Below are 14,321 nucleotides of genomic sequence, written 5' to 3'. Positions count from 1 at the left end.
TGCTTAGCTCTGATGAAGTGGAAGCAGCAGCTGCAGATTTGACCTACACGTGGAATAATTTCCTCCCCCACTTTGGATTTTCAATGATAAATTATATGCTGGTGATATTGGCTGCAGTCCAGTGGCAGATACAGAGTGGTGCGCACCATTCAACTTTCTCTTTATGTGTGTCAATTACGCGTGTGTTTACAGGATACACATGTGGTGAGAGGTGTCGAGTTAATTATTTAATAGCGCATTAAATGTGTTTTCCAATTGTTCAGCTTTTAAGAGTGCTTTAAATGCGCTTTTTACAATTGGACCGTTAATGACTTTTGTCGCAGATTGTGACCACAGTGCGGTCATTCTTGTTTTGACTAACGAACGGCTGGGAAAGTCTGCTCAGCAGTTCGTCACTTTGTTGGGTCAGGGTAGAATGCGAGGAACTGCAAAATCTTCCAAAAATGCAGGAAGTGCCGTTTGCGATGATCAATTTTATTATTTTTCCTGGGGTGGGGGGAGAGATGGCCACACCCATCCCCCCTTCCCCTCATTCAGCGCTATGTCCTGCTGCGCCTCCTCCCTTACCCCACCATCTTTACATCCCTGGAACCACCCCTGGTGATCAGTGTTCTCTCTGTCTTCTACCACCTCCTTTCTGGTCTTTCACCCTCTACTCTCTCTGTGCTTTGTCCCACCCCCAGGTTCTCTACAGGGCACACATGGTCCACCTTTTTATTTCTGCCTGTGGAATCTACATCTGCATCCTGTTCAACCTCACTCTTTTCCTTTCAGATCTTCAGGACACTTGTTCACCACCATCTCAGATCTTTCTCAATCCAAAATCATGATTTTTCTCTACCCTCGTTAATCCCACCACATCCCAGCCTCACTTTCACCCCACACAAATCCCTCCTCCTTCCAATTTTTCAGTTTTCCCTCCTTGGAGTTTCATTCTGTGTCCATCTTGTCCACCCTATGCATATGTTTTGCGTCCCGTTTTTGTCTATGTCCTGATCAGATCAGCGTACTAGCTCTTCCACGAGCCTCGACTATGTATACAAAAAAAGACTACAAAAGGGAAGTGTAGGACAGGATCTTGCACACCTTACTCTACACCCGAGTAAAACATTGATTGATTACGTCTTACAGGTAGTATATATGGTAGACAACAACAACAACAGGCATTTTAAGGCCATTTTCCCTGCAAGAGCGGGGGTTAGCCTTGCGGTCCCCATGACAATCTTCTCCATTTGGCCTATTTTCTGCATCTCCCCTTGTTAACCCCCTTGCCCACATTTCTTCTTCCACCATCTTTAGCGAAGTCTTTCTCGGTCTTCCCCGTCCTCTACTTCCTTCTACATTCATTTCGATCACTCTCCTCAACCAATCACTTTCATCCTTCCTCAACACATGACCAAACCATCTCAACCTGTTCCTCTTCACAGCATCAATCACAGGCTCTATTCCCATCATCTTTCGCAATTCATCATTTGTCTTCCTCTCTCTCAACGACACTCCGCACATCCACCGAACCATTCGCATTCCCACCCTTTCCAGCCTTCGTTGCTGCTCTACGTTCATTACCCATGTCTCGCTCCCATAAATCATAACACTTCTATAGTATATATGCTGGTGTATATATATATATATATATATATGTAGTATATATGGTAGGTAGTATGATATATGGTAGTGCTGGCTGGTTGACCGAAAGGCACGCATACTCGCCCATAAGCTGTCTAGCATGGGCTTGGATCTCGGCCCAGCTATAAACTGTCATCCCTATGTTTAAACGGGTATCCCGTCTGCTGGCATTTATTAGTGGACGTTGAAGATCGCACGGTGTCCTTCACGAAGAGTAGGCGAGCCATCGCCTGCACCATGAACAAATTGCAAATTGCTGCCCTAATCAGCAGAGGGCATTGCGCATTGCATCAGTGGCACATCCACACTCTCAGCTAATGATACCCCACAACCATATTGTATCGCATGCGACCAATCAAACTCCTTACTTAACAATTTTGGAAAAAAAAATCAATTTGCAATACAAGCAAGGATAATCCCTTGAAGGTCAGATGAATGCCAGTTTTAAATTAATTTCCTGGCTTAACATTTTGAAGAGAAGACCGGCTCAATAAAATCTCTGTGACGTGTGGATGCTATTTTATTCCCATCTCCAAATCTACTCAAGTTTTCCATCCAGCTCCTTCAAAATACCCTCGTCGCATGAGCTCGGGATGCAAAGCTTGAAATTCCACCTTGGATATTTGCTTTCTGAGCGGTTTGCCTCACTTCTACAAATGATGTTTTACCATGTGCTTGTCATGTATTACCTGGGCAGAGACAAGAGTGATAATAAAGGTAATGTTTTCATGTATTACTTTGCATTGCTGTTCGAGGAATCAAACTAAACAGGTACATAGGGGTTTACTGTGATCTTTATTGGCCATACAGATGGCACATCTTTGTGGCAGTACATGGGCATGCACCCCACTGATCACATCATTTTTTTGTGGCAATTTAGATTTTTGGTCGAGTGAGGGAAGGACAATTTTGAGAGGGGATTACGTTAATGATTTAAATATCAGTTTCAGTTTTGGGCTGGCAGGGTAGCCGAGACTAGAGGTATGTGTACTTGCTGCCGAGTTATCTAGTCTGGGTTGAATGCCAACCCAGGTATAAACTATCATGCTGGTGTTTTGCAGTCAGTGTCAGGTATCAATGTACAAACAATTAGGCAGTTAAACAGTGTGGAATTTTTACATAGGCATTAGGCACCCCATTTTTTTTGTATACTTGGTCAAGGCCTATATAAGCCATTTCCTAGACGTGCACACACTCGCCTCTCAGCTGTCTTGCCTGGGTTTGAATGTCGGCCCAGATATAAAGTGTCACCCCAGTGTTTCACAGGCAGCGTGATTCATCAATGTGCGTCCCGCGGATGAACATTAAACTGGGCGTCCCATCTGCTGGTATTAGTTGGCGGACGTTAAAGATACCAGGGTGTCCTTCATAAAGAGTAGGCGAGCTATCGCCGAAACCCTGGCCAACTTCCAAATTCCTGCCCTCACATCCTGTGTTGGAGTGCTGACTCATCCAGGATTGGAACTCAAGCCAAAGAAACTGCTTCGGCTGCACCGACGCTCTGTGTGGAGTATGGTTCATGATCTGATCTGATCATGGCCATTTCAATAATCATTAAGTGCTTTTGTTGTCTACATTGTGAGACAGGCAGATCTTTAATATGGATGCAGCTGACAGAAGAGACAGACCAAAGTTAAAGTGGAAGGGAGTGGTGGGGAGGGCCATGGAAGACGTGTGGTGTTCCAGAGAAAGGAAGTTTGCGATAGAGGGTGTGAAGAAGAAAATATTGTGCAGCCGCTCCGCCAAGACGGTGGAATTAATTGGGACATTTTTAATAGTTGTAGTTGTTTTTGTTTTTTAAGAGTCCATGGTTCTTGTAGACTCTTGTACAAATATTCCATGTGGGACATGGACATTAGGGAGCATCCCTGCGCTTTGACATGAATTTCCAGGACATTTGTAGATAATGGACAAATCAACAGTATATCGGACCTGCAATTCCAGCATAATGAGCAATATGCGCAAATGGAACAGTCCAACCCTAACATCAGTGGTAACTATGTTATTTTGTGGGCACTACATGAAATATTGTACATTGTTGTCAGCCTTGTTGAACTTCTTGTGGCATTAACTTATTTGCCCTGTGTGAAACCATCAACTCAAGGTTAGTTAAAACAGAAGAGATATGATGACACTGAAATGTTTGTTTTGTTTCACAGATCATTGCTTATCAACCATATGGCAAGTCTGTGGATTGGTGGGCATTTGGAGTTCTCCTCTATGAGATGTTGGCAGGGCAGGTGAGCATTTTGTGTGTGTGTGTGTGTGTGTGTGTGTGTGTGTGTGTGTGTGTGTGTGTGTGTGTCATGCATGTCATGCCGGCTTGGTGGATGGAACATTCAATTTTCATGAAAAATTGTAACCAGCATAAATTTTAAGAGTTGAACAATAAATAAGAGCAGCAATTATTTGATAAATGAAAAAAGAAAGGAATTAGAAATGAAAATATCCTCCACAAAACTGTTACTTTAAAATTTTGGATCACAACATCCTCGTGATAAATAATGTTAATTCGTCAAATCAGGAATGAATGAATAGAATGAATAATCAGATTATAATGGACAGCACTGGGTATAGTATTCACCCAGAATTCAGGTTCAAATTCCATACACCTTATGTGTTCGTTCATTGCCTCGGAATATCCGTGTAATTTTTTTTTTTTTTTCTTTGCTGCTCTACGCTCTACGTTTCGTTACTGCTCTTTACAATACATGTAAAGGTGCGTTTATGTATGTTTGTGAATTTATGTTGAATGTAATAAATGTACAAGCTCCACCATGATCCTTAGATCACTCAAATATAACATTAGAACTACATTAAATTAACACAAAATTAGATTTTAAAGGAGCTGTTTCTTGATTAAATCATCCAAAGCTGCGATGTCGTTATGAATTCTGCCAACTTGTCATGTACATGCAATCACATTGTGCTTCCGAATGAGAGAATCATAAAAGCGAAATCCTCTCGTATTCATTAAACACAAGAAGAGTATGAACGATTTGGTTTCTCCTGATTCACAGCAGGAGTGTTTTAGCCCACCCTGTATTTAATCCCTTTATATAACCTTTTCCACCAAAAAGGGCATCTAAATATAACATCTACAAAAATGGAAGAATTAGTTTACCCTTTTAGCCCAGCACCTCGATCTTGCATCCCATACATTCCCTCTCCTTTACCTCTATATTCTCCAAACCTCTTTTCCATTTTCCCTCACCTTCCTCTGACACCTTCCTATCCATGTTTCTCTCATTTTCATTATCTTAAATTTATCACTCAAAGGTTTATCCTCCTTCTTTCATTTCTGTATTATGTAAATACGTCCAATTGCCAAAGCACTAAATATATATACTGTATATATATGTATATATATATATATATATATATATATATATATATATACATATATATATATATATATAGATATATATATATATATATATATATGTATATACATATACATATATAATAGGCTAATGCTGTCTGTATGTCCAACCAGAAACATGGAAACGCACCCCGTGGTGAAAAAATAAAATTTAATAAAAGTTGCGTCAAATTAATCCAAACCTCTGGGAAAATTGTAAAATTTCTGATCACACAAGTAAATTTAACTTGGGGATTAAGATCCCCTGGGGACGAAGAGCCAATCGAGCTTACCTCCAAGACGGTCATTCAAACAATTGTAGATCTTCTTTATACGCATGAGGGGTAGTGGAGGTAGCGAAGCTCTTACCTGAACGGATTCCACTGGAGCGTCCTCGAACCACGATAATCAAATCGAACCGACACGGAATAAAATGCAACAATACCGGGTTTAATGAAAGAAATGCCGGTAACAAAAGAATGCACAGTAAAACTAAAATCCTATTTGGAGTGCTCCCACACGGACTCGTAAAACAACACAAGGGGAGAGAAAAGAACGAATGTAAAAATGTGTTTGTGTGGTGCGTTTGCTCAGTACTCAGCTTTGAGCGGTCCTTGAAACCCGTTGGTCCTCGAACGGGTCTCTGGTCCGTGCGCGAGAAAACACATGCCTTGGCGCGAAGTTCGTTCACCCGCCAACCACCAAACGTGAAGCGAGCAGGGCCTCATTCCGCAGGGCCTGACTAACAAACAAAAAGGGATCTCTGTCTACTGTAGTGCCATGCCTTGCAAAAGCAGCCTGAATAGCGTTCACCAATCGCTAGATATGGTAAATTTTGTCAGATTTCACTCCAGATTTGGACATTATTTAGTCTACAGCATCCAATCATATCCAAATCCAGATTTTGATGATATGCTTCAATTATGTAATGATACTCAACCGTGTTTCCAAGGCAAGGCATGTTTGAGTAGGCTGAAACAAAATGGCGGCTTAAAAACCCAGCGAGGTGCAGTGGGCTGACCAAGATGGCAGGCTGCCATATTGGTAAGCCACCACATCGGGTTTTTTTTTCTCATAAGCACCTCGTTAATCATCTTCAAAAAGGGTTTTACAACACACCAAAACACCCAGTTGTCATCATTGCAATCTGTTGGAGGTCCAGGTGTATGCATGCAAAGTTTGGCACCGCTATGTTTCATGGTTTTGGAGTTATGGAGGAGACTGACAGATGGACGGACACTGCCTTTTATCTATATAACCATATTTGTGAACATCTGTTTGTTCGGTTGTGCCTCATGGACAGCCTAAGGAAGTGACTTAGAGAGGGAAGAGGGGGTCCATGGGGGGTAACGTTTCACGTCAAAAAACATGGGCACATCAGATTTAGACTCGGGGCGTGCCCAAGTGGCGTGGCTTCATCTGACTATAAAAATCCCACTACACACACGTGACTGACTATTTATTTTCCGGGCAATGCCGGGTAACTCTGCGAGTATCTCTATATATACTAGCTGAGGTACCCGGCTTCGCCCGGGTTGAATAAGAATAATACAAATATATGATGAAAAGAACATGTATATTTTAGAGCAATATCACAGTACATTTCCTACATGACGTTTTGTCAATTTTCAATTTCTCAAAACCTCTTGGTATACAACATTTCTGGTTTTCTTACTTGGTGCCAAGACATAAAGATTGCTTGGTTTTCCAACCCTCGAGCAGCCCACGTACAGCTGGCAATGGGAAGTACCCGGCATTGCCGGGCGGGGGAAGGGAGGGGAGGGGAGGAGGAAGGGGAGGGGAGGGGAACGGTGGGGGAGGGGAGGAGAGGGTGGGGAGGGGAGAAGAGGGGGGGGAGGGGAGAAGAGGGGGGGAGGGGAGAAGAGGAGGGAGGGGGAGGAGGAGAGGGGAGAAGAGGAGGGAGGAGGAGAGGGGAGGGGGGAGGTGAGGGGGGAGGAGGGAGGGGAGGGGGAGTGGAGGGGGAGGGGGAAAAGGAGGGGGGAGGGGGGAGGTGAGGGGGAGGGGGAGGGGAGGGGGAGGGGGAGGGGAGGGAGGAGGGGGAGGGGGAGTGGAGTGGGAGGGGGAGGGGGGGAGGGGGAGGGAGGGGAGTGGAGTGGGAGGGGGAGGGGGGAATGGCTAGCTTGGCAAGCGATAGCAGGATTTTTACTTTTAGTTTTACCTCAATGAGGGCTATATATATAGTCCGTGCTTGGTGCCTTCAAGTTCAACATAAAGTTTTTTAATGAAAAATAATGCAGATGTATAACAATCACCAATGCAAGTTCAGAAATAATGCAGATCCTTTACTTTGCGATACAAACGCAATTCCCGCCATTTCCACTCACGATCGAGGCCTCCACCGTGACCGCGCCTCTTCTTCCTCCTACAACTTCGTCTCACTTCTTTCACTCAAAATGCACGAAATTCTGCCGCATGAAATTATGTAGAGGCTCGTCGTCGGGGGGATATAAGGTAGATAAGGAAGGCGTTGTAACAGAAGAATCAAAATAAAAGTGGAAGAACATAAGGAAATGGGAGCTATTCTGGACCCACAGCCAAACCCGACAAACCATTGCAATACACCCCGAACGTCTAGCGCCGCCATATTTTCCCATATTCAAACTGGCACGGCATGCATTCACGGATTTTCATTGATATTTGCAGGATTAGCCTCGACATTTCTGGGATTTTCATCGACCTTCGCGGATTATTGTCCGCCATTCGTGGATTTTGCCTCGCCATTCGCGGTTTAGTCTCTCTATTCACGGATTTTCGCGACTCGGGGAACCTATCCCCACTTTTTCCATTGAAACAATCGCCCGCCATTCCCGGTTTAATCGATATATAATCCTCATAAACGCTGCAGCAACAAAAGTTGAGATTCGTATTGTTTTTACCTTGCGTCCCAACGTACTTATATTCTGGTTGAACATTACCATGAGCACATTGATGCTCACATTCCATGAACAAGCATAATTTCAGTGTAAGCCAAAGTTAAGTTATGTGAAGACAACATGGCTGTCTGAAATGTGTGAAAATTGGCAATGTCTCAGTCAAGAAAGGATCACAAGCAAGTTTCTATTGGCAGAAATGGGCTTTAATAACAATTGGGTGGCCACCACTGATGCCAAATACAACCTTGTACACTTCTTATCGACCAAATCAGACAATCCAGATCTCGTTGTTGGATGTTGTGGAGTTTTCTAGCAGTGCCAATTCCGGTTGATAAGTGAATGTGGGGTTAACTAGGCAACCACAAACACAACTCCTGAGAATGTTTGAAGTATGTTCACTCAGATTGTAATTTGGAGATCGTGCAGGCCAAACTATGCAAGTTAAATTGTGGTCCTGAATTGCAACATCGACGGTGTGGAATATTCTCCATTATTGGCATTGGCATTTGTAAGATAAAGTCGAGGTCTTGATGTTGAATCAAAGGAAAAACTCCAGGTTTAATGATCTCATCCCTGTATCTGGACACCAGTAATAATATTCTCTGAATGATGACAATATCAGTTCTTCAGACCAACTAAAATGGCAGCCCATATCATCAGGTGGCTTAACCAAATTTACCAAATGGCCCAATTAGCAAATTGATCCCCACCTCGACGCCAGACTCGAGCACATCCATCGTTGAAGTCTATGCAGAATCTAGACATGTCGGTGAAAAGAACATGGTGCCAACAGTTCATCCACCAGTTGTGATGTGGTCTCGCCAACTGCATTTGCTGCTATCTTTGGTGCTCTCTTAGAAGGATGCAGAGCTGTGGTCTTTGGACCAATTATTTGGAGCTTGTTCCATAGCAGTTGTGTCAAAATTCAATCGTTGGTTGCTCTTTGCAGGTAATTCTTGTAGAGATTGTGCTGTTGCAAAGGAGTTCCTTCCAGCAAGGATAACACGATAATGATCTTCCCCAGAAGTTGTAATCCTTGGCCGACCTGAACAAAGACTCTCTGTGAACTGTCCGTTCTGAACATAGTTCTGGACATAGTCAGTGCGCTAGAAATGACAATGATAAGCATTGCACTTGGAAGCAGTGGCAGTCTGGATCATACCTCCTTGAACGACGCCAAGAGGCAACTCATTCGGTGTTAAATGATACCGAGGCATTCCTAAACTAACTTAGACCACATGGGTGGTGAATTTATAGAGGGTATTGATATAGGTAATGTGCAGACATGTATGATGATTCTGCTGCGGATTTGATTTGCAGGTGAATTTCCAGAACTGCTAAGTTGAGGTGAGGATAATTGCAACATTAGATGCTGCACATTCAATTCCCTGATTGGGTTTTTGTCCTCATTTTCCATTGTTTTGCATTTGCATGGCCATGAAAATTCAGACCTAGGAATCCAAAGTTTATTTCATAGTTTACAAGTTGTTCCTTATCATTTATTTTGAGGAGTATATTTGTGAAGTGAGCTGGCTGTAATAGCGGGGTTAACGATTTGGTTATTCCTCCACTGGCTGATTGATGTTCGATCCACACAGTTGTTCACTCTCGCCAACCTGTCGGCACTTGACATCCCTGGCAGGTATGCCAAACAACTCTCTGAGCATGGGTTGAGGGAGGTCTTCGACCTACAGTGGGCTGAATTATTACGCTGATTTAGGGGTTTTAATATTCACTCCTGCCAGGGAGTAATGCATTCGCTCGTGTCCGTCCGTGTGTGTGTGTTCGTGTGTTTGTGAACAAGATATCTGGAAAAGTTCTGAACGGATTTGGATGAAAGTTGGTGGGATGATTGCCCTTGGGATAAGGAAGAATTGATTAGTTTTTGGTGAAGCTCAGGATATTATTCTGGATCCAGGAGTTTTTTGGGAATTTTTTGGGGATTTTTTTTTTCTGTTTTCCTTTAAAAACCATTTTCTCTGCATTAAATTGGACCGATTGAGAGCAAATTTTCACCATAGGAGGGACTCGGTCGGTAGAATATTTTAATGGTAATTATGATGTCACAGGTCACGTGGTTCGGCCGCCATATTGTTTGAGTAAAAAACACTAAACTCCAATTTTCTCCAAAACGCCTGAACAGATCGAGGCTAAACTTTGCAGGCAGAATCGCATACTCATGACGAACAACAAAGTCAGCGAGCATGACGTCATGCATCACATGGTTTCAGAGTTATGACGTTTTTAAGCACAAACCTTTAAAACCTAGCTCCTCCCTCATTTGTGATCCAATCGAGGGAAAACTCCACATATCTCTTCAGCATATCAGTCTACTAAAATGTCCTTTTGGAATTTACGATAGGTCACGTGGTTTGGCAGACATCGTTAATTAAACGCAAATAAGAAAAACATTTATATCTCTTGAACCACCTAATTGAGAAACGTGAAACTTCATACTGTAGTAGAAGTCATGAAGAGTAACAAGTGTGCAAAATTTGAAGATGATTGGATGTACGGTCTGGAAGCTAGAAGTTGTTATTGCGTGAAGAAGAAGAGTCTTCGACTGTGGACGATTAATTATTTATCACATGTTCAGACTTGCAGGCATCGTTGGGCACAATGTCCCGGGTTAATTTGAACCTCAAATAAAATTATAATTCCAGATTTGTCAATGGCTGAGGTATATTAACAAACGAATAAAAGAGATTTGGCAAAATTCCAACTTTTTTTTTTTAAAGATCGCATATTCACCCAGGGTTGTGAGAGGCTGAAGAAGAAGAAACCTCGCATGAGCTTCCCAGACCAAATAAATAATTCTGGTTCTGGCTCTGCGACTTTTAGGTTTATTACTCCCGCCAGGGAGTAATGCATTCGATCGTGTCCGTCCGTGTGTGTGTGTGTTCGTATGTTCGTGTGTTTTTGAACAAGATATCTGGAAAAGTTCTGAACGGATTTGGATGAAAGTTGGTGGGATGATTGCCCTTGGGATAAGGAAGAATTGATTAGTTTTTGGTGAAGCTCAGGATATTATTCCGGATCCAGGAATTTTTTGGTGGAATTTTTTGGGGAAAGATTTTTTCTGTTTAACTGCATTAAAACTTTTATTCTTATTCTTAAATGATGTTTTCTCCTCTAATTTCGAGATATATCAAAATCAATTCTCTGACAGTTAGGGCCTACTTTATTTTTCATTTATTGTTTTGGGGAGAGGGGATGTTAAACAAAACGTATTATTCCAACTAAACCCACGGCGGGAGTATGCGCTCTACTGAGTGGCGTTCTAGTTGTTAAGTGCACTTAAAATAATGTCCGACCTCTCAAAAACGCACTACCTATCACGAATTGAGCGTCAATATTTGTGGACAAAGAACAACATTTTGCCTCCTTGCCATCAATAAAACCTAACTTGTTTAAGATGGAATCGTTTCCCGAATAGGCAAATACAAGAGCAGCATCTCGTGAGCCAAATGTGATCACAAGAATCAAATAATGATCGAGAAAATGAATTAATGGATCTCCAGAGTTAGGATACCAGAATGTATCATCTCGTTTCCAAAAAGTCGTTAAAAATAAACACCAACACCGATAATATCAATGATCGACGAACTACCAAACCATACAGAGGAGGACTTGGGCGATTAATGTGAAACCAGTGTTTTTCACCCCTTATCATCCCAATTAGGGTTCCGTGTGAGTGTGCCGAGCTCATATGTAGTTAGGTCCAAAACTTCAATTCCGTGACCATTTTCTGGCTAGTAAGGTTTGACGATTGATTTGACTTCTATTGACATTTTATAACAAAAATAGCCTCTATGTCCCTCCCAAAAATCCCGGCATTTTTCGCCAGAGGCCCGAATCCAAGATGACCGCCGGCACTATCTTGAAAAATTAAGTTTTGAACCAGAACACCTAGAATCACGTACAAAGACACTTTTTTGGGTAATTTGACCACGAGGATTCCGAATCTGACATTAGTTTGACGTTATGACATTATTTTGACCCAGAAATCCAAGATGGCCACCATCCGCGATCTGCGCATGCGCATGCGCAAGATTGGAGGTCTCGTCTCTTCAAAGCTGTCCATGCACGCTCGCTTTCGAAGTTAAGTAACTTTTCACAATTGTGTTTTTGTCGAAACTGGTCTTGTATGTACCTATTGGGGTGTCTTGAATAGTATTCTTGGCGTTGGTTTTTCATACCTGTGTACAGAATCGTCGGTCTTTCTCATCGTGTATTCTGAGGCCTAAGTGTAGTACTAGGCTACTTGGATTTAGGCTTTGTTTTTTGTCTCAGCGGTTCTCCGATTGCTCTGCAATTTTTTTTCCGGTCTCTGTTTTTCACGGTCTTTTCATCCCATACTTCCTTGTTTTAAAATCTCAAAAAAAAAAAAAAAAACCCCAAAAACATTTCCTTCTGTTTTTATTCGTTTATTCGTTCTTAGTTGTTCGTTCGTTCATTCTTCGACCACGCTGTTTGTGATCACGTTGTTAAAAAATGTCTCATCTGAACCCTGAAGACCTGTATTCTGTCATATTCTATAACACCTTTTTCTTCTTCTTCTATAAAAGGATGCTTTCGACTTGCTCACCAAATCCATTCATTCCAAAAAAAAATTCCATCTCTTATAGTGCATCTTTCATTCATTCCCTAAACTCTCCAGCACTCCATCCTCCCTCCAGCGTCCTCAAACGTATTTTTGACTCGAATGTCTCAAGAAACTCATTTTGCAATAAATGTTCGTTTCCTATTAATCGAACATTTTTCAAAATCCCATCACCCCAAAATCCCATTTCCCATCACCCCTCCCCTCTAAATCTACCCCCTTGCCCATCCCCTCGAAATCATCCCCATCACCCATCTCTTTCAAATCTTCCCCCTTGCCCCTCCCCTCCAAATCTTCCCAATCACCCATTCCTTTCAAATCTCCCCCCACGCCCCTCCCCTCCGAGACTCTCCCTCGCTCCTCCCCTCCTAGACTCCCCTCTCACCCCTCCCCCTCAAAGCGTCCTCCCCGCTTCTTCCCCCTTCCAACTTTCACCTTCATCTCCCTCAACCTTCTGCCTCGCTCTTCCCCCTCGTCAAATAACACCTCACTGCGCCTCTCCCAATCACCATCAAACCTTTTGTCTGCCCCATCCTTCCCTTTCTCCGAGCTATTCTGTAATCTCTGACACACCTTCAACAGCTCTCCCTACCTCTTCCTCCTCTTCCACATCTTACCCTACCGCTCCCCCCCCCCTGTTCTGTATCCGATGCTCCCCCTTCCTCTTCCTTAACAGTATGGACCTCAAACATCCGGGGCCTTCGCTCAAACATGTCTGATCTCTCCATACAGGTTGCTTCTGACAAACCAGACGTGATCTGCTTAACAGAAACTTTCCTCCTTCATGATGTCTCTGATTCCTTGGTATCTCTCCCAGGTTACTCCCTACTCCGGTATGATAGACCTGAGCCTCGTCCTGGAGGTGGGGTTGCTATCTTTATAAAAAACTCTCTTCCTCACTCGCCCTGCACTGACCTCTCTCCACCTCACCCCCAGGAATACCTTTGGCTACGGCTTCCCCTTCGCTCCCACCTTTTGTTCATATGTGTGTTGTACCGTCCACCAAACAGTAATGACTCCATCTACATCTCGCTGTCTGAGAATATGGACCAACTTCTATCTACCCATCCCAACTCTCTCTTCCTCATATGTGGTGATTTCAACTGTCACCATGCCAGTTGGCTGGGTGTGGGTACCTCTCTCACCAGCCATGGCTCTTCAGCAAAGGACTTCTGTGACTCACTGGGACTGACACAATCTGTCAATTTCCCGACCCGGATTTCAGTCAACGGAGCATCTTCTCTTCTGGACTTGGTTATGACTAACTTCCCTGAAAATGTCTGCTGCTCTTCTTCTGCTCCAATCGGCTCTTCTGATCATGTGCTTGTTAAAGTGGACATCGCTCTGACCATTCTCAGAGAGCCTCCTCAGCGTCGACGAGTCTGGCATTTCACTCAGGCCAACTGGCACGGTCTTCAAGCAGCCATCAATCATCTGGACTGGTCTCCCATCTCTACTGCCTCTGACATAAATTCTTCCTGGGAATTCTTCCAAAGCAAACTGCTCTCTCTCATGCACAGATTTATCCCATCTCGTCTTCTGTTGTCATACCCTTCCTCCCGTCCATGGTACACGAAATCTTGTGGTGAGGCTATTGCCCAGAAACAATTTGCTTTCGTCTCCTGGAAAGCAAATCCAACGGAAGGAAATCTCTTTTCCTTTCACAAAGCCCGAAACAAGTGTGTGTCCACCCTCAGGAGAGCCAGGAAACAATATCTCTCCGTTCTCAGGACCGAACTCTCTTATCTGTCTCCCTCTTCCAAATCCTGGTGGCGTCTGGTCAAATCTGTTTCTGGTGTTTGTTCCCCCTCCATCCCCTCCCTCACCTCAAATGGCC

At 43.3% G+C, this 14,321-nt stretch overlaps 1 protein-coding gene across 5 annotated transcripts in view; it reads left to right on the top strand.

The window, feature by feature from the left end:
• LOC137428362 (protein kinase C alpha type-like) overlaps window positions 1-14,321 on the top strand; it is a 550,957-nt gene that overhangs the window by 472,407 nt on the left and 64,229 nt on the right. For all 5 annotated transcript variants that reach the window (XM_078778901.1, XM_078778902.1, XM_078778898.1 and 2 more), the window contains one exon: window positions 3,786-3,866. In XM_078778901.1, coding sequence (XP_078635027.1) covers window positions 3,786-3,866 — 81 coding nt within the window. The remainder of the gene's footprint in view (window positions 1-3,785; window positions 3,867-14,321) is intronic.

Source organism: Myxine glutinosa, chromosome 5, assembly GCF_964187855.1.
Source record: "Myxine glutinosa chromosome 5, kmMyxGlut1.1, whole genome shotgun sequence".
In the NCBI taxonomy this organism is placed as follows: domain Eukaryota; kingdom Metazoa; phylum Chordata; class Myxini; order Myxiniformes; family Myxinidae; genus Myxine; species Myxine glutinosa.
The sequence above is the reverse complement of the archived record's forward strand: the minus strand, read 5'-3'. Positions and strand labels throughout refer to the sequence as shown.